This window comes from Polypterus senegalus, chromosome 7 (assembly GCF_016835505.1).
Source record: "Polypterus senegalus isolate Bchr_013 chromosome 7, ASM1683550v1, whole genome shotgun sequence".
Taxonomy (NCBI): Eukaryota; Metazoa; Chordata; class Cladistia; order Polypteriformes; family Polypteridae; genus Polypterus; species Polypterus senegalus.
Window position 1 is genome coordinate 21,728,027 of NC_053160.1, and position 21,841 is coordinate 21,749,867.

General features: G+C 37.3%; 1 protein-coding gene across 1 annotated transcript in view; it reads right to left on the minus strand.

The window, feature by feature from the left end:
* Nucleotides 1-21,841, minus strand: part of epg5 (ectopic P-granules autophagy protein 5 homolog (C. elegans)) — a 115,296-nt gene that overhangs the window by 60,027 nt on the left and 33,428 nt on the right. The window contains exons 8-17 of the mRNA XM_039758345.1: nucleotides 17,785-17,899; nucleotides 15,894-16,008; nucleotides 14,971-15,121; nucleotides 11,548-11,709; nucleotides 9,950-10,107; nucleotides 7,418-7,572; nucleotides 6,465-6,605; nucleotides 4,652-4,816; nucleotides 2,431-2,553; nucleotides 1,958-2,217 (exon numbers count right to left, since the gene is read on the minus strand). Coding sequence (XP_039614279.1) covers nucleotides 1,958-2,217; nucleotides 2,431-2,553; nucleotides 4,652-4,816; nucleotides 6,465-6,605; nucleotides 7,418-7,572; nucleotides 9,950-10,107; nucleotides 11,548-11,709; nucleotides 14,971-15,121; nucleotides 15,894-16,008; nucleotides 17,785-17,899 — 1,545 coding nt within the window. The remainder of the gene's footprint in view (nucleotides 1-1,957; nucleotides 2,218-2,430; nucleotides 2,554-4,651; nucleotides 4,817-6,464; nucleotides 6,606-7,417; nucleotides 7,573-9,949; nucleotides 10,108-11,547; nucleotides 11,710-14,970; nucleotides 15,122-15,893; nucleotides 16,009-17,784; nucleotides 17,900-21,841) is intronic.

The window sequence follows — 21,841 nt, forward strand, 5'->3', positions numbered from 1 at the left end:
TCAAACACCCAGAAAATGAAAGCAAAACAACATGAAGTACATTATATTAAGCAGGGCATCTGTGAGTAATCGATGTAATTGACTAAAAAAAATTTATCAAATTTCTTAATTGACTTGTAGGTGAATGGATGCATCTGACCTGAGAAGGAAGCACTCTGAAATACAGCAATGTACAAACTAACAATACCACAAGTAAACCATCTACACTTATGTAGCTGTTAGATTAGCCAACAATGCTACAAGTAACCCACTTACACATGCTTAGTGTTGTGAATGAAGCTAGTTAACTTGAAAAACTGATACTAGGAACTAGCACTAGAACGAAATTTAGAACCATGATATTTCTTTTGACAGAACAGATCAATTGTCTGCTAAATGCACTTTTCATTTTTCACCATTATTACTCACAAGTGTGCTTATTTCAAATACAGCTGCTGTTTCTCCCTTTGCCAGATATTTATACCACGGCCTACAATTTGAAACTCTGTCACCTCATGGATCTACCAGAAAACTGCTCATCAGCAAATTGTCAAAACTGAGTAGCAATAACATCCTATATAAATATGGATCAGCTTTATAAAGTATTTTTGGGTATTTTCTCCAATCATTAAATTGTAAATAAATCATATTTGACAAGCAATCAGGCTGACTTAGTAGAATGTATTTTTTTAATCCTGTGCAGCTGACACAGTTGATCGAAACTGAAAGATTCTGTGGCACAGCAACACTGAGGTGTCTGCCCACAGCAAAGTAGGCTTTTTAAAAAGAAACACAATTTCAATTGCAGTTTAGACTGCTAAATGTCCAGACTGTGCAATCCAACAAAATCCTATTTATATGTTTAAAAAGGTACACACATCTTAAGTATAATGGTTCTGGGCTCTTCCCCTGTTCTCTCTCTTAAATCGGAGCAGACAGCCTGATGACTGTCCTGCCAGCCTCATCGCACCAGAAGGGAGCACCCTACAAGTGTTGTACTGAATCCCACATAGGAAGTGTTGATCAGTGTAAAGGTTTTCCTCCGCTTCACTTTGCCTCCCATATCTGTAACAACTGCAAACAGTAATTTATTAGCTGAACCATTCTTAGTGAACTCACTCGTGTTTCACAGAAACTTTTGCACAGGATTTCTGATGGATTATTAATGCTCACTTACTGTACAGGGTAACCTGTTGATTAAGATATTTAGGGGGTTGCCGATTCTTATCAAATATGCCTAGCTGCTATATTAATGATTTCTATGATAGCATCTATCTCAATCTAAGATGGATTTCTACAAAACGCGTGTAAAATGAATATTAGAATAAATCAATTTTAACACTTAAGTCTAAAAGAGCCTAAAAGCCTAATTATTTGGTCTTCTTTCAAGTTGTACTGCTGACAATTGTGTTAACTGTATTATCAATTTTTTATTTTTTTTTTTTTAATAACTTTTAGGCTTTTTGAAATTAAATGTTTTATGGTTAACAGTGCTGTCTTGTTTCTCTCCTGGGAGTTATTTTAGATTTGTTTTTTCATATCCTCACATTTTTAAATTCTACATATAAAAGTATTTAAATGCAGCTTACATTCAAATGTCTACGTAATTTATTTGATGAAAATTAGTTGGTAGATTAATTGATTTATTGATAAAAGAGTGGATAGATTCATCATTTACTTGAACATTTTTAAATGATTTAGCATTTCAGTATTTATCATACAGATACTGGGACATTTTTATCACAAGTCAAGTCTAATATAAGTATAACACATGCAAATATTACATACATATAAGGATCATTACTGTTACATGAACAAAATATAGTGAAATTATTACTTACATATACAAATCAACAAATGCTAATAAAAAATGAACCTAGTTAAATTAAATGACAGTCAAAACTAAATAAGATGTCAATAACTTTTTTCACCTTTATAAATATGATAAACAATATTTGGAATATTTAGATGTGCTTACCTGTGCCCAAGTGATGTCATGTTTAAAGCAAGGTAACAACCAATAGGAATTCTAGCCTTCACTGCTTTAAGTAAAGGATGAAAAGAGGGTGCTTCTGCAATCTCCGGTACAGCTGAAATAGAAGGAATTGGGGACCAAACATTCTGGGGCCAACGATCATTTGAATGCAGCTTCAATCTCAGCACAAGATCCCATGCCCACTGGTTAAAAGATGTTTCAGGATTTTGACTCAGTTGGACCACACTGGCTAGGTAGGAAACCTAAAATAAAACAGGAAAAATTTGAGTGGATGTATTAAACAGTTTTAATTAACCAGAAGTATTTGTAACAGTAGCTCTAAAACAATTTGGATTTTTAGTATACTAAGAAATTCTGTATACAAAACTTAATTGTCAATACAAAATAATAAAAAGGTATAAACACTAACAATTGCAAAATATTTATGGTGAAAAAGGAATTTTATCAAAGACTACCTGTTTTATGCTTTCTGAAATAATGCCACTGTAGGGTTTATCAGTTAGGAACTTCTGGTAAGCTTCCACCACTAGTAAGGCAACCTCAGAATGAAGCAAAGGATCTAAAACTAAATCACCAGTCTAAAAAGTACAAAGAAATCAAAGTGTCACAGTTTCAATAAGAATTTTAAAAAACAAATATAATGTTTTAATTTACAGAAAAATACACCTTTCTTTATAAGTGAGTAGCTTCAAAGTTAAGACAGATTAAATTTTCATAATGAGTGTTTCTCATATAAATGTGACTTTTTATACAACTGAATAGGGTCAAACAGACTCCCAGGTACTGTATGTGTTAATTCAATTCAACTCTTGCTGTGTTGATATTAAAAATGTAAGTATTACTAGACTGAAATAAAACTCAGATCACCACTGAAATGCATTTAACCTGACCCAGCTTTTGTCAATGAAGGTATAGTTAAAAATTAGAACAAAGCAAATTCTATGTTTGAAAACAATTTGAAGCTTTCGTTGAGAACTCAATGCAAACTCCTTTAAAACTAAAACCCTGTCACATTAAATGACTTTTCAAGCATTTTCCAGTCTCAGACTTCATCTATATAATCTTAGCGAGCTAGAGGCACTCACAACATACACCTGTAACCACCAGTCACATGGTCAGTCACACCCAGTAACTCAGTGTAAACCGTCTATGACTTGCCCTTTAAGTCTTAGGGGCAGCCTGTGTGTATGTGTGCATGTCACACAACTGACAACCAGTGACTGCTCAGCCTAGAAACACAATGCATATAATGTAGCAAGAGGAGTAAGGAATGTGTTTTATGGACCTTGCAAACAGAAGAGACTTGTCTGTTTGATGTATATAAAACAAGAGACAATGACAGAATTGTAAAAAGAAAAAAAGGAGCAGAAATTGTGGCTGAACTCGCCATACCAGGAGAGCATTGATACAGAACTGTCTCTATCAGGCAGCATGTTGGCTGTCAGAAAAAGAAATTATTACATTTTGAAAATATCAATTTGTGCTGTAAAGCTGTCACAGAATTGTGCAATTTGCAAGCATAAGGTGGCTAAATCAGTAACTGCAGTTTTCAAGTGCAACATTCCCTATAAGTCAGGTAATGTGCCACCAGTTTAAGCATAACGGTAACATTTTCTTTGAGAAAAATATGGATACAAAGTTAAATAATTGTAACCACTATAAAGTAGCTCCTCTCAAAACAAAAATAGCCAGAAAAAAAAGAAACTCAGAATTGTTCAAGGACAGTACACACTCTTTTAAAGTTGAAATCTGTAAACTTGAGCACAGATGGGACAACAGCTAAAATGCAGGTTTGGGGAAAATAAAATCAAAAATGTACTGATATTGAAATAAATAAATATTTACCAAGCTCACTTACTCTACTATCACAAATTAATATATCAAAACAGAAACACTCCTTGTGCACTATTAGGAAAAGTGGATAGTTTAGCAAACAAGAAATCTGAACCTTGGTGTTCCTAATTTAAAAAAAAAAAGCATTGCAGGTCTAACAGTATCATTCCTTGTGCCCAGCTTTATTTACACTTAATATGGGATGAGCAAATTCTATCTTAGATTCCTAAAATGAAATGTGAATTGTGTTCAAATATATATGCTTTTTCATAAACTGTTTGAGAATAAAAGCGATTATTGCAGAAATGCCCTGAAGGGGGAAGGCAAGCAGATGGTCTAAGTAAGAAAAAAAGTGCTGTTAAGGAAGAAAACTAAATAAATATGTTTTATTATGCTATTAAAACATGTACTTATATTTTAATCCTAGAAATTTAACCTGAGCGTGAAACAATTCCTTATATTTCTCACAAAAATACACAATAGGGAAAACCCTTTCACAAACCTATTATGTTTAATACATGAGAATATTAATTTTAGAATCATTAGACACTTACTTAAAATGAGAATTTAAGGTCAATATTAAGTTGGCAAATGAATTTCTCAGGCTGAAGGTGTGAAAAACACCAAAGACTGAATACTACTAAATGATGGTGTTCTTTCCATGTTACAGAATGTCACAGGATTGGTGAAATGTTTTCCAGAATAAAAAAAATGCCCTCCTAAAGAGTATTTCAGTTGCTAACAGACTTCCCTTCACTGTGTACATAGTATTAATTCACTGATCACATGTGGTAGCCTATCACATAGTATTAACATGACAACAATTTTAGTTATAATGTGTACCTGTTCATTAACTCCCCAGTTAAGACCTTCTAATATTATGCAAGCCAACTTATTCTCAACAGCAGAAAGATTATAGTCAAGCAGCCACTGGCGAATCAAAGCAATTTCACTTGCAGCTGGTGTCCAAAGATAAAGAGGTAGATCCTTAAACAAGTATAGTGACACCTATGGAAAGAAAAGAGGATACGTTATATTTCTTTTAGCACACATTGGAATAAACAGTAATCATCACGTCCATTAATTCTTTTGCTATTCTATAAAATAAGGAAGTATCAACTTTATTCCATGATTAAACATTTGATATTAGAGAAAACTCCTGATGTTTACTTGCTACAGTTTATCAATAATGAAAATGTTTATGAAAAAGAATTTTATTTCTAAAACCCCCAAAATAAATCATTTGTTATTGCAGTAGGCTTTTTGCAAGTAATCAGATAAAGAGACCCTTTTAGGTCACAAACATATGTAAAATGCACAGTCAATTCAATAAACTTTTAGCTTGACTAATCAAGGCAAGGTACAATCCCCACCTAAGAAACAATTCCTCCTTTTAGGTATGCACAACTTCAAACATTTCAAATCTAAGGAATATTTACCCTAAATATTATCATCCTGTCACCTGCCCCATGAGGGGTGCCAATTTTCTAGATCACTGCTACACTTCACTATCAGGTCACCTGTCGGTAATTCTGCAGCCAGCTTACAAGACATTTAGCAATAAAAGTAGTTCAGTGTTGGACTAAAGAAGCAGAAGAAAAGTTAGAAGGCTGTCTTGATTGTTGAAACTTTTTAGAGATTCCTTACAAGATCTGGTTGTATAAGCAAATGTCATAACGGGATTCAGTTAAATTATGTGGACAACTTTGTGCCGACAGACCTTATCTGCATATTTTTTAATTAGAAACCTCAACCCACTGGTAACATTAGGGATTTAATAAAGGCACAGAGTTTCTTCCATTGCAGCAAACCTTTTTCAGTCTCAATTTGATTTTCAGGAACAAAAAGAAGTCACAGGGAGTGAGATCTGGTGGTGGGTCAGGTGCAGTTGAGGGTGAAGAGCATATTAGTTTCGTTCATAAACTCTTTGACAATGTGGTGTGCACAGGTGTGTTTACATGGTGCAATATGTAAATTTGCGTGTGCCATTGTTTCAGACTCTTTTTTATTTTTCCTCAGATGCTTTCCCGTAGACACCACAGCAGGTAATGTCACTGATTAAAAGTCTGTACATAAGGAACAAACTGTATAAGAACAAGTTGTCAGTGTTGAAGAAAACAATTACCACTGCACTACGGTGACATGGAGAAGGGAAAAAAAAAAAAATCACTAAAAAACACCTGCACAACTGTACAATAAAAGCCAGAAATAACACCCTCGGTCAGCTCAGCAGACTGATTACCCTACTTGTAGGCACATGATACCTAGTGGCATATTCAAGAACTGCACCCAGCTCCCATGTTATTGACCAATACATGAAATCTTTGGGTACCCCTCATATATGTATGGTCTGTATATATTTAAAAGATGCTATTGCTGCTGCATATGAGGACAGCAGGCAAAGCCCTTCAGCGCGTTTAATTTTTGATAAATGCTTTTGTCTTAAATTTCAATTTTATTGACAATGTAACAACTTGCAATTTAGGCAGCCTTTAGTTTGTTTTCCTCCTTTAAATTATTTCTGTATACATAGTTTTATACATGAAATCCGGATATTTCATTTGAAATGTAAACACAAACATGTAATCATAATCATAAATGTATTATATAGATTTATGCGAATTATTTATCTACAAAATAAAGAAATTCAACTTACCATGCCTACTTTTTCTATTGTTTTAGAAACTTGCTCCAGCAATACCGAGATGATGTGTGGATGAGCAATTGCTATTGCTGCAAGCAGCTCCTTTCCAACCTTAGAAAAGGTTTCTCTTGTGGAGAGACTCACATAACATACCTAAAAAGACAATACAAATACAGTTAAACAAAGTACAAATATTCAGTATAAGGGGCCTATTGTACAAATGTATCACAAGTGCAAATGTAGAAGAGGCATTACGTTAGTGCTGAATTAACCATTTCTGAAACTGTAATTATTTTATAATTGATATATAAAATTTGATACATCCTGTTAATTATATCTGTATTTTCTGCAGCTACTACACAGGTGGTTTCATTGTCAAGTTTTAATTAATAAAATGTGGAAAAACATTCCGTGTTGCTACTCATACTTATTTTATTGGCTTCTCAGTTGATTAATCTGATACATTATCACTGCTTATAATAGCAAAATCTTGGTTTTTATTTTCTATCTGTAATGGTTTTAGTGTTTTGCCAACAAAACATATAATTTCTAGAATTAATTAATTAACTAATTAATACATAGTTAAAATAATTTTCATTTCTAAAAATAAATGTGGTAGTTCTCAAAAAACATTTTTAAAGCAATAAAATTTGCACAAAAATGTGTTTTTAAAGTATTTTATTAAACATTTTAGACATAATCATTACAAATTCAGTTCTGAGTCTTATGTTTTCAGTTGGCTTTGCTAAAATCCATTTCCAAATTAGATGTTGCTTTTATATTAACTTATTTTAATGATAAAAAGGCCAGGAAGATTGCTTATAACCTAAATCAAGGCTCACTGACCTTTCCACCAAAAAAAGTTAGAAATTTTGATAATTCATAATGATTTAGAATGTAACAATATCATTTTTCAACAATCATAAAGAAATATCTTTTTAATTATCCCCAAATTTAAAATTTACCTCATAAATCTGAAGTACAATGGTTCTGACAAACTCAGGATCTGCACTAGTTCGCTTTGGCTGAGCCATGTGAGCAAAGGTGGTAAGGAGACAAATTCCATCTGAACTATTCATTTCTGACAGGCAACACTGAAACTTGCTCTGCTCCTCTGGATCTAAAAATAAACAAACCAATTTTATAGTTGGAGCTTTGCTGCCCTTTAAATGAAAATGTATTATTGTTATTATTATTATAATCAGACATTTCCTAATCAAAATTAACAATTCTTAGGTACTGGTATCACTTATATACTACCATGTTTATGAAATATTCTATTTTAATATTTTTTTTCAGTAACTGGGCTAAGCTATTTAAACTGTGTTGGCTTTTATTATTAGATAGGTTTCATAAGAAACTAAAAGCTGAACTTGAAATGGTAAGTGAAAGGAAAGTTGTCTGTTAGAGCACTTGATGTTCATGAAAAGAACAACAAAAGTAAATGATAATATACTAATGAATTCCTCTTTTAATGACAAAGTGAAGGACACAAAACTACCTGCAGTTTCCTAGTGCCATTTCTTAAAGTGATTATTTACTTGATTCTACAATCTTTTTGGAATTAAACAGCACTGTTAAAACTAGCATCTAACAAATAAACTGAACAAATTATAATAAAATTAAATCAGTAGAATTCTAAGCTATTCACTGACTTATGGAATGAATTAATATAACGTAGTCTAGCCATACAGCATCAACAGCAAGGTAGGAATGAAATCTATATAACCAGTTCTTCACAAGGCAATCATCATATATACAGAATATGCCTACACTGACTGATGCATGAGTAAGTCAGACTCGCCAATAGACTTGCCCTGTAGGTCTTTGGGATGGAAAGGAAACCAGTGCACTTGGAGGAAAACTCACACAAATGTACAAGCTTCACGCAGACAGTGACAGAGATAGGATATGAGAGCAGGCACCAGGTACAGTGAGGCCGCAGCACTAGCCAATGGGCTACTGTCCTGTCCTAATCAAGTAAACAAGTAACTAGTTCTTTTAACAAAAGAAAATGCAATATTAAAGTAGAGTATATCTATATTCATACCTTGTAATATAATGCCTATGGGGATAAATATCACTATTGCCCACCAAACGTAGACAGTGAGTCAATGATCATTTGGTATTCTGTTAGTTTGATCACAGAATCTGTTAGACATAATAGTGCGGTATCCACTAAACAGTTTGCTAAGTGTAGATTCAATTTTAACGCTAGAGTTTAAATCTAGCATTAATCTCAAACAGTTTAAATAAGTTGTTTTACAGTTTGCAATTAATGAAAACTGGAATTTTACAGATCAGCTTGCATCCAGATTTGATTCTTTGCTTTGTGAAGTCTAAGTGCAGGACCTGTGGCTTACTGCTCATATACAGTACAAAAAATATATGTTATAAGGTTGAATGAAAAATATAAAAGCTGGTCAAGTGTGAATAACTGCATATGTTTGTGGATAAATTTATGACCTAATGTCATCCAGTCATGCCTTGCTTTTACCCATTGCAAATGGGACAATATTCTGCTACTTGTGCTCCTTTTCTGGATATTAACATGGGATTCTCCTAAATGTATAAACATAATAAACACTTTTTGGACATGTTTACAAACATTGAATGACAATTTATATGTAAATACTTTGCTATATGCACAAAGGATGAAAATGAACTGGTTTTGAAACTTTTAAAAACATTGGTATTATCCATCCAGCTATGCATTTCCTGAAGCTCTAATCCAGAGGCATGAGAAGATGGAAGTTATCTATTGTTAGGCTGTTAGTGCATCACGCGGCATACTACTGCAAGCATGCACAGATATGCATAACATGAATCCACATAGGCAATGATGAAGCTGAAGTTTCATATAATTAAATTTTATATATTTACATACCATGGGCTTGAATCCCAAGCTGTATCTTAGTGGGCTTTTGTCCTAAATGCCCACAGATGCAATGGTTAGGTTATTTGTCATACAGAAACTGGCTCTGTGTGAGTGTGGATGTGTGTATGAGAGGGTCCTGTTCAATACTTTTTTCCTACTTGAGCCAATTGTTTCTAAGATGGGTGGTGGGAAGTTAAAGCCCAACACTAAATTACACAGGTTTGAGAATGTTATGTTATTCTGCAATGTTTAACATATATCAGAGATATGTAATCTTAAAATGACCTCTTCCCCAGTTAAATGTGCTTATCTTGGCAATTCTCAACTAGCACCAGAAATAAACAAAAAGCACTGGTTATCCAGGTTTATACAAGTGTAACTCTGAAATGGGAGAAACACTACAATACTAATAATTTTGTGCAGTACATGCATTGTTCTTCATTATTTAAAACAACTTGATGTACAAGAGTAGAATGTCAAAGTTTAAGGCAATCTGATATAAAGAGATGAATGTATGGCCACCATAGTCCAAATATACTTACTATACGATCATCTCAAAGTAACGATTAAATGATAATGTTTGCACTGATTGCATTTTTCAAAGTAAACAAGGAGTTACCTTTCAGTCTGTGGATGCAATCACAAGGATTCAGGTTTGTGCTTAGCCTTTCCAAGTTGTCATTCTCTGTGCATTGCATTATGTAAAATATTTTCCACAGCATCTCACTTGACAGAGTTCCATATGGCATTTCTGACATGAAAAGCCAAATACCAAGTCTGTTCAAAAATAACAAAAAAATTAAATTATAACAAAACATTTATTATTTTCTAGAACAACACAGTACCTATAAACTAAATGCAAAACAACTCTGTTTCATATTGGACATTCCACTTCTCAGTGACTACCCAACTCCACCTCCCCATATTCTTCCTATTTTTCTATATGCATCGTAAGAGTAACTTCAGACCTTTCTTGGAAACATTCCAATTTCACTATGACTGACTGGCAAAAGCCCAGACAAAGTTAATTAAATGACTGCATATGATGTATAGCAATAGTTTCAGTAACTTTTGACCTATAGCCAGTACCTCCAGAGTGGAAATGCAGTTCTCCACCACCATGGAAACGGTATGGGTTTCTGAAGGTGGAGGTTAAGCTTAGCCAAATAAATAAAGATGCAACACCATAGCGTATGAGCAATTACAAATTTTTTGTGTGCTGTGGAAACAGCAGAAGGATCCTAACTTACCAGCTGAATAAAGTAAAGCAGCCATAGCATTCAAAGTTTCAGAAAGGTAATTGTTTTTTTTTTTTTTTTGTAATATGGATTTTCAAAATATTGTACTTATCTACAAGTACACTTAAATGCAAGTGTGGGCTGTTAACATTATAATCTTCTTTGCTAATCATTTAGTCAGCTTTTGGTGGCGTTTTTGAAGGGAAATAAAGGCTAAAAATATTAGGTTGATGTTGTTCATTATTTCACAATAATACAAACAAAGCAAATGAAGCTCAGAGAATACAACAATCACATTTAATCTGCGCCAAAGGAACAAGCAGCATAAAAAAAAGTTAAATTGACTAATGAAATGGTAAATATTGTTAGTAGATGCTTGTACCTAGCTACCCAATTTCACATTTGAAACTGCAGCTTGGATGTATGAGGTATTTTCCATCAGGCTCTTTTTTGATTCACTTATCCTCATTATTGGGAGCTGCTGGACTCTAGAAAAGGCACCACCTATCACACAGCACATGTAGACTCTTAGCCATTTATAATTGCACCAGTTTCCTTGTGGTGAGGCTACAGCACTATCATTGTGTCACCAATTTTTATTTATTTTTTTAAACCTTTCTTAACAACTGACTTGTTGCTACTTAATGTACTACATTCACTTGTAATTTATTATTTTATATTTACTGTGCTGTTGTATTTATCCAAAATTTAAATATACTATATTCTCCCATTTATTAACCAATGCAGATCCTGATTGTTGTATCATCTTCAGTCTTGCTCACCAAATGAAATCGCTGAAACTTTGCATACTCTGCTCACACCATAGTTTTAGCTAATCATTTTGATATATATTGGGGTAATAATGGGGTAAAGGATTTGAAAACAAGGCACCGGACAAGACTGCTGGCATTATATTTCAAATCAGGTAACTTTATTTCCAAATATTTTTGGTAGCTTTTGACATTTTCATTTTAATTACCTTTTTGCCTTCAATACATGTAATACAGCCTTAAGAAAAAGCTCATCAAATTCCACTTGTAGCTTTTCCATGGAGAAGGACTGGACTTCCAGCATTGTTTTGCAAATGTCAACACCATTAACATACTGGGCCCAGTGGTCACTCACATAACATAATGTCATTCTGAAAGAAAAAGAAGGAAAAAAAAATGAATTACTCAGACTATGTAAAGACAAAAAATTGATGTAAGATTTCTATTGTCAAATTACATATGTGCAGTTTGCTCAATCAATGTATTTACTTGCACACACATAATCAGGTTAAAGCAGAAACTTGGTTTCTTAATAATCCGTATTTACACGCACAAGAAATCTTCTGGAGGTCTCCTTTGGCAAAATGCTCTAACGTTACTAAACTGCGCAAAAAAATTAGTTAAGAGTTATCATTGGATATTGTGAATTTGAAAACAAGCATGATGTCTGTAAAAATTTTCTTGAGTTTTATAAATTTGTTTAGTGTTTAATCAAACTGAGGCTTTGTTTATTGGTTTTTGTTACTGGATTGTATGTAGAAAACTCTTTTCTGCTTGGCTGTGGTCCATATAGTTTTTTGCCTTGCATCCACTGCTGCTGGAATAATAACAATGCAGGTATTTTTACTTCAATAAAGATAAGTGTTGTGCTAGGTTACACATCCTTTAAAAAGTAATTAAACTTAATAATGCACATTACTTTTAATGTGTTATCATGCTGCTGTTGAGATTGTGCTCCAGAGTTTAGCACTGCACCTTCAGCTCAGAAATTTACCAATTTCTGAAATATTGAGACAGATTATTTCAACCAGGTGAAGGAAAAATGTGATCAGCCACCCAGTTATTCATGGAGAAATCTACCTCTATTAAGTCAGATTTATCAGAGGCCAATAACCTGATTTCTCTAACTGCAATAAGGGTTTACATGGCATTTTAGAAATCTTGTTTCTGTGAATAATCCGGTTATTGAAGCACATGTAGACGCGCTAAATAACGGCTCTAATTTAATATATTGTTCAGCAACATACACCTCGATTTGGGATGTTGTGGGTCGGTGAGGGGAGTACTTCGAAGGCCTCCTCAATCCCACTAACATGCCTTCCAATGAGGAAGCAGAGCCTGGGGACTCTGAGGTGGGCTCTCCCATCTCTGGGACTGAAGTCACCGAGGTGGACAAAAAACTCCTTGGTGGCAGGGACCCGGGGGTGGATGAGATACGCCCGGAGTTCCTTAAGGCTCTGGATGTTGTAGGACTGTCTTGGTTGACACGTCTCTGCAACATCGCATGGACTTCGGGGACAGTGCCTCTGGATTGGCAGACCGGGGTGGTGATCCCCTCTTTAAAAAGGGGACCGGAGGGTGTGTTCCAACTACAGAGGGATCACACTCCTCAGCCTCCCTGGAAAAGTCTATTCGGGGGTTCTGGAGAGGAGGGTCCGTCGGATAGTCGAACCTCGGATTCAGTAGGAACAGTGTGGTTTTCGTCCGGGTCGCGGAACAGTGGACCAGCTCTACACCCTTAGCAGGATCCTGGAGGGTGCATGGGAGTTTGCCCAACCAGTCTACATGTGCTTTGTGGACTTGGAAAAGGCATTCGACCGTGTCCCTTGGGGAATCCTGTGGGCGGTGCTCCGGGAGTATGGGGTACCAGACCCCCTGATAAGAGCTGTTCGGTCCCTGTACAACCAGTGTCAGATATTTGGTCCGCATTGCCGGCAGTAAGTCGAGCCCGTTTCCAGTGAGAGTTGGACTCCAGGGCTGCCCTTTGTCACCGATTCTGTTCATAACTTTTATGGACATAATTTCTAGGCGCAGCCAGGGTGTTAAAGGGGTCCGGTTTGGTGGACTCAGGATTGGGTCACTGCTTTTTGCAGATGATGTTGTCCTGTTTGCTTCATCAGGCCGTGATCTTCAGCTCTCTCTGGAGCGGTTCGCAGCTGAGTGTGAAGCGGCTGGGATGAGAATCAGCACCTCCAAATCCGAGACCATGGTCCTCAGCTGGAAAAGGGTGGAGTGCCCTCTCAGGGTTGGGGGAGAGATCCTGCCCCAAGTGGAGGAGTTCAAGTATCTCGGGGTCTTGTTCACGAGTGAGGGAAGAATGGATCGTGAGATTGACAGGCGGATCGGTGCAGCGTCCACAGTGATGCGGGCTCTGCATCGGTCTATCGTGGTGAAAAAAGAGCTGAACCATAAGGCAAAGCTCTCAATTTACCAGTCGATCTACGTTCCTACCCTCACCTATGGTCATGAGCTATGGGTAGTAACGAAAGAACGAGATCGCGAATACAAGCGGCTGAAATGAGTTTCCTTCGCAGGGTGTCTGGGCTTTCCCTTAAGGATAGGGTGAGGAGCGCAGTCATCCGGGAGGGGCTCAGAGTAGAGCCGCTGCTCCTCCGCATCGAGAGGAGTCAGATGAGGTGGCTCGGGCATCTGATCAGGATGCCTCCCGGATGCCTCCCTGGTGAGGTGTTCCGGGCACGTCCAACCAGGAGGAGGCCCCGGGGAAGACCCAGGACACGCTGGAGGGACTATGTCTCCTGGCTGGCCTAGGAACGCCTTGGGATTCTCCCGGAAGAGCTGGAAGAAGTGGCCGGGGAGAGGGAAGTCTGGGCCTCTCTGCTTAAGCTGCTACCCCCGCGACCCGACCTTGGATAAGCGGAAGAGGATGGAGGATGGAACATACAGCAATATGTAAATGCTTATTTATGAAAAAGTAATTTGCATCCAAGATATTTCTTTTGCAACAAGCTCTCAAGAAGCTGGATGATCTTTTAAACATTTAAACTCTGATATTCTTAATCTGTCAAAATAAACCTGAAAGAAACATACTGCTTACAAACCAACATCACCTGTGAAAAATACACACCACAGAAGCTTTCTGTATTTGTAAACCAAGTAAAAGAAGAGAGTTTGCCACGGATTGTATGTATGCTCACATGGATCAATAGAGAAGAGATATTTGTAAGCTTGTTTCTCAAGTAAGATTACAATTTATCCATCTGTCACAGTTGAGTCAGGATCCTGTGACCACAATTTTTAACTGCCCTCTACAGCATAAAGCACACAGATAAACACAATAGACATAAATAACTATTGATTGCAAACTGAAAAAGAGCCAAATAAAAGAACAAATAAGCATGCCCCTCTACCCACAGTTTTGTGGTTGCTTCATATCCAATATAATAAGGCTCTACTTTTGCTAGCAGAAATGCATCTGTTACAGAAGCACTGTGTGGTGGTAGTGCCTAGTGTTATATGGGCTTAACAATTTTATCTTTAATTGGAAGGAGTCAAGCTCCTTAGTTTCACAATGTGTAAACTTTTTCACTGAAACCAACATACACATTCTAGACATGGTGAGAAATGAATGTGAAATTTTACGTTTTGGATAAACAAAACAAAGGCATAGTCACCTGATCATGTGGCCAATGCGTTTGACAAACTGACGATACCGAGCCCTGTTGTATGTGGTTAGACCAACAGCCAATAATTCCACAAGGTTAGAAGCAAAAGCAAAGATTTTCATCATTTTTTGGCTTGAGGTTGCCTTAGGTTTGTAAGTACCTATTCAAAAAGGAAGAACACATTTTTTATGTTTCATTCTCTAAAAACGGAGAATAAATGTTAGAAAAAAATTCTTTAAAAACAAAACTTTTACTGGTATATATAAAAACCAAGAAAGATGAGAAGACATATTGTGTATTAGAAACCGATATCCTCCGTCACGTGTGTGCATGGGAGACAGCTTAAGGGCTCTGGTGATGGTAATTACTCATGGAACCAGTGTTTGGTTGTCAACTAATGCCCTCTCTCTTCTTCCCTCTGCAGAACAAAAGTCTGACAACCGCTCCACCACTGATGTCACTTCTGTTGCCTGCCCTCTTGGACCGTGAGTGACTATATAACCCAGGAACTAACCATTTTGTTCTCAGTTCTGTTCTGAACTAGCATCTGGAGAGACGACTCCGCAAATTACTGCATGTTGCAATTTAGTGCATTCTTTCAAATTAAATGGAGTCACAAAAGTGGGGCGTGTCTCCTTTTTACATCTTTTTATAGAACGAGCAGAATTTGTTAAAGAGAAAAACAATACAACTTCTTTTAACACTGAATGTGTTACGTTTTAATAAACAATGCATGTATAAGAAAATGATAAAAATGAAACACTTTCTAGATTACAAGATTAAGGTATGTATAAAAAAGACCTGCTACCCAAAGTGGTGGCAAAGTGAAACTTTACCAGGATTTCCAGGATATGTAATGAATAAACAATTTAGAAAGAAAAAGTAATTTTTTCCTTACATAACTAACAGTGAGAAATGTAACAAAGATTTACCTTTTGAACCAATACCTAGCAAATGTTTGAAAAGTTGATCAAATGGAAACTGACAGAAGAGAGTAATAAGATCATCTTCTGCCAGCAGCATCCAACTTGTTTCTGGATCTTCATCCTTAAAAAATAACAGAATCAGAGAGAACTGTTTATGCTTTCAGTTTATTTATACATGACTAACAGAGTTAATAAAGCTGAATAGCATTAATGTATTAGAAATAACCATTTTTCCATTAATTTATATAGACATTTTAAGTGATCAAAAAAATAAAAAAAGTTAAAGGTTAAAAAAAAAATCTATAGCTTCTTTGGTGTCTTTAGGGGTAAATACTGAATATTTATTTATTTAAGTTGTAGCAGATTGCCATCTATAAACTCCAAATTGTTTAATCCCACTTAAATATTTCACGTGTGTGGGACACTATTGGGCATTGTATGATCTAGAAAATCCAAGTGCTTGACAGCAGGGAAACTCTTAAAGTAATTTACAGATATTTTTAAATCAGTTACAGGTATCTTTAAATCACTTCCTCTTTATTAAATAAATAAATGTGCAATAGGGCTGAAACAATGGTCGATGAAAACATCTATCGTCGATTGGCAGGCCACATGACTGAGATAAATAAAAATCATTGATAGACTCCAAACATTTCACAAAATTTCCTCAAAGCACCAAACTGCAGTCATCACATTTCTCTCTCTTTTTTAAATCTTGCGCACCTTATGTGAAAGATGTCAAAAACTCATAAGGTGCTTTCATACTCAGACTAGCTTTGCTCTTAATCAGGCGGCTATTTTATTTTTTACTTTGTTTTGATTTCTTTTTTGTTCAGTTGTGTTTCACACTGCAAATCGCTACCATGTTGTGAACTTCATTCGTTGAGCAGAAACATTTATTCCAGGGAAACAATATCATGGAGGTTCAACAAGAATTGTGTAATTCCTTTAAATCTGTTAAAAATAGTTGCGGTTTATTTATATACATCTTTAAATTATTTTAATGATCTTTAACTGAGTTGGGGCAATTGACAATTAATTAAATGTGACTAATTCATTTAAACTGTAATTCGTCATTTTAAAATATCTCAATTTCATTTAAAGATATCTTAAAACCATTTTATGATGTTTGTAAATATTACACTGGGTGAAAGTAGAAGAAAAAAGCTAAGCCAAATTATTATTTGGAAATATCTAGAAGGGTTTCCTCTTTATGACTAATCAGGCAATTGCAATTATCTTTTGATAAATCTTATAGTATGTACAGTTTATTTATAACTCGCTAATATAACAGGATGTTACTTCATGCTACGTTCCTCTGTTTTAGATTACTGAACGATTCACTGTTTAAATTTAAGGCCTTCATGGCAAAATATATAGCTACAAATTTTAAAGCAGAATTTGCTAATATAAATTGGAATACAATAAAAATGGTGTTTAAATGGTTTACTAAGTATGTCAAATGTGAGAAACTGATCAAAATTTTTGTGACAAGCAAAGTTATTTACAGAAAATATACTCTTGTTCAAATTAATCTTAAGTCCAAGATTTCATAAAACTTCCACAACTTTCTAATTAAACTTTCCCACAGTATCAGGTAACCCATTACAGAAAAGGCCACAAGAATTCAATCCCACTTTATCAATCAGATATTTCTTCTTTTTTTTTCTTACAAATTCTTTAAATAGCCCTGTTCACATTCTTTAAAGATGACATATGAAAACTATAAATTAATTTATTTTCCCTAAAAGGGATAAAACTGTGAAGTCTATTTCTTTCTAGTGTCCTTTTGTGATACAAATGTATCTGGAGAAAAGGTAGTATTACTACAACATCACTGTTGAATTGAACAACCACAACTTAATTATCATGGAATATAATTTGTTTTGTTACTAACCTCCTCTCCTCCTTCATCCACAAGGGTCCAGTTGCCCGATTCTTTTCCAAAACTAGAAGCAGACTCATTTTTTAACTTGGTAGGCTTCATGTAACACATAAAGTCATCACGGTTCCTTTGAATGATACAAAAAACAGTTTAAAAACTCTAATTGTTTAAACTTTAAAATGACTACCTAACTTGCCTGTTGATTATCACATTTAAGAAATAATTTTACTGTACTATCTCTCGCTCCCTATACAATGCAGCAGCCTTAATCAGTAAAATGAATGCCTAAATTGAAGACAGGAAAATTATAGCCAAGTAATAAGCAATATTAGTAATACATACACATATACAGACCAGGCAGACCCAAACGTATAATGAGGGTCTGCTGGGAACGTCTGGCGGAGGAACCGGTCAGAAACATCTTTAACTGCCATATCCGGCAGAACTTCAATCTCATTCCGAGGGAGGCGAAGGACATTGAGTCTGAATGGGCCATGTTCCAAGCCTCCATTGTTGAAGCAGCAGAACAGAGCTGTGGCCGCAAGGTTGTCGGTGCTTCTCGTGGTGGCAATCCACAAACCCGTTGGTGGACACCTAAGGTTTGAGAGGCCATCAAGCTGAAGAAAGAGTCCTATCGGGTATCTGGTCTGGTTGACCAGTGAGACTCCAGAGGCAGCTGAGGGGTACCGGTGGGCCAAGCGTGTGGCAGCATCGGCTGTTGCAGAGGCTAAAACTCAGGCAAGGGAAGAGTTCAGGGGAGCCATGGAAAACGACTTTCGGTCAGCACTGAGAAGGTTCTGGCAAACCGTCGGGCGGCTCAGGAGGGGAAAGCGGTGGTCCACCAACACTGTGTACAGTGAGGATAGGGCTCTGCTGACTTCAACTACAGATGTTATTGACCGGTGGAAGGAATACTTTGAGGATCTTCTCAATACCACCAACATGTCTTCCTTAGAGGAAGCAGAGCTGGAAGACTCAGGGGGCCCGTCCATAACAGGAGCCGAGGTTGCTGAGGTAGTTAAAAAGCTCCAAGGTGGCAGGGCCCCTGAGGCGGACGAGGTTCACCCTGGGTCCCTCAAGGCTCTAGAGGCTGTGGGGCAGTCCTAGTTGAAACGTCTCTGCAACATCGCAAGGACATCGGAGGCAGTGCCTCTGGATTGGCAAACTGGGGTAGTGGTCCCCCTTTTTAAGAAGGGTGACCAGAGGATGTGCTCCAACTATAGAGGGATCACACTCCTCAGCCTCCCTGGTAAGGTCTATTCAGGTGTGCTGGAGAAGAGAGTTTGGTCGAAACTTGGATTCATGAGGAACAATGTGGATTCCGTCCCGGCCATGGAACACTGGACCCGCTCTACACCCTGGCCAGGATCCGGGAGAGGGCATGGGAGTTTGCCCAACCAGTCCACATGTGTTTTGTGAATTTGGAGAAGGCATTTGACCGTGTCCCTCGAAGCATCCTGTGGGGTGTGCTCCAAGAGTACGGGGTACAAGGCTCAATGTTACGAGCCACTCAGTCCCTGTACAGGAGGAGCAGAAGCTTGGTCCGCATTGCCAGTAATAAGTCAGACTCATTTCCTGTTGAGGTTGGACTCTGCCAGGGCTGCCCTTTGTCAAAGATTCTGTTCATATGTTATATGGACAGAATTTCTAGGCTCGGCCAAGGAGCGGAGGGGGTCTGGTTCGGTTAGCTCAGAATCTCGTCTCTGCTATTTGCGGATGATGTGGTCCTGTTGGCTTCATCAGACAGTGACCTCCAGCTCTCACTGGAGCAGTTCGCAGCCGAGTGTGAAGCGGCGGGGATGAGGGTCAGCACCTATAAATCTGAGGCCATGGTTCTCAGCCGGAAAAGGGTGGAATGCTCTCTCCGGGTTTGGAACACATTACTGCCTCAAGTGGAGGAGTTCAAGTATCTCGGGGTCTTGCTCACAAGTGAGGGAAGAATGGAGCGGGAGGTTGACAAACGGATCAATGCGGCATCTGCAGTAATGCGGGCTCTGCAACGGTCCATCATGGTGAAGAGAGAGTTAAGTCAAAAGGCGAGGCTGTCGATTTACGTTCCTACCCTCACCTATGGCCGCAAGCTTTAGGTAGTAACCAAAAGAGCAAGATCGCGGATACAATCGGCCAAAATGAGTTTTCTTCACGGGGTGGCTGGACTTTCCCTTAGAGATAGGGTGAGGAGTTCAGTTATTCGAGAGAGACTCGGAGTAGAGTCGCTGCTCCTCCGCACTGAGAGGAGCCAGTTGAGGTGGTTTGGGCATCTGGTTAGGATGCCCCCTGGACGCCTCCCTGGGGAGGTGTTTCAGGCATGCCCCACTGGGAGAAGGCCACGGGGCAGACCCAGGACACGCTGGAGGGATTATATCTCCGGCTGGCCTGGGAACGCCTCGGGGTCCTCCCGGAGGAGCTGGCCGGGGAGAGGGAGGTCTGGGCTTCCCAGCTTAGGCTGCTGCCCCCGTGACCCGACCTCTGATAAGTGGTGGATAATGGATGGATGGTTGACATACACATTATATATACATTATATTTCAGCTGATCCCGTTAGGAGTTGCCACAGTGGATCATCTTTTTCCATATTACTCTCACAGCACCACTCGGAGTATTTATATCACTGTATCTGAGTGGGGAGTCACAGCAGCAGCTAATCGAAAAAGAGAATTATCGGTATACAGCATCAAGCACACGCTGCCTCAGCCACGGCAAAACGTTTCAAAGTCTTTCCTGTACGGACCTCGCGGTTGAGAAACAGTTTCATCCTAAGTACTATAAACGCACTCAATCAATTGCTCCTTGTAGAACTGTTTGTACTTATAAGTACAATTACCCCACTGTAAACATGCACTACAGTTAAAATATTGCACAACTTGCACCACTTCATAAAGTACGTATTTACATATGATGACAATATTTTTAAGATGAAATGCAGCAAAATATGTTGATTATATTATATAGATAAAACTTTAACTTCATTTAAATAATCCGTATCGTTAATAATTAAACGTGAGGACACGGTGCCGCAGCGCTAGCAAGTTCACGTATTGTTCCTGCCTCGCGCTGTATATTTACTGAGGCTGGCGCGACACTGGAAGGACAAACAGATAGAATAATTAAACACGTACTATGAAGATATTTCAATGTTCCTTAACAGTTTTGAAGAATCGTCGTTGTAAGCTTACAGATGGCTTAATGCCTATTAGAGTTGATTGTGTGGCAATTGGGTATTTGGGGAAAGAAAAGTATGGACAGGAATTAGAAGTTAGTACGTTTGAAAGAGACAGTACTGCTACAATAAATTATTTCATTGAAGGTCGCGCATGGCGCAGCAGCATCTTGTGTGAAACATGAACAATCACTGCACCATCATATTTCCATGTTTAATAACATGCTTTCATTTAAATCATCATGAAAATGATATCACGTATACATCTCAGTATTTTAATTATTCAGAGAGCTGTAATATCACGAATGTAAAGGATTCTGTGTCCTGTTGGAGAAAGAGAAAGAATGGAAACACGTAGTGATTCACACACATACAGCACATGGAAGATCAAATACAAAAAGCATTTAACATGCCACTTTAGTTACTTTGGGATTTGAGAAACTAGTAAATTAAATGATTTTAAGATGAAGTTTATGATACTTTACTTAAATGACAAAATAAACTACGTGATTAAAGTGGAAATTTCGAGATTAAAGTTTACATTTTGTGCTTTTTCCCCACCGTGTGCCTATTTTTTTTTTGTCTGTACCCTAATAAGCGTTCATATAACACTCACAGATGGTGGGCTACAACTCGCCTTTTCACAGCGAGTTTGATATGTGACTTCTTTTTTATTTTGGCACTGTGCGACTTTGTGAACTTGAGCTTTTGAGTTTCTCTGACACGCTATGTCACTCAATCAACTTCCTTTTGTTGATTATACCACTGTTTAAATCAACAAATAGTATGTTTTTCCTTTGCCTCCACTTGGTATTCGCTGAAATTCTTATATTTTCCCCCGTGCTTTTCCCATTGTCTTTTCACAGAACGCTGAGCTTAAGGGCTATTTATATTGATTTGCATATTCAA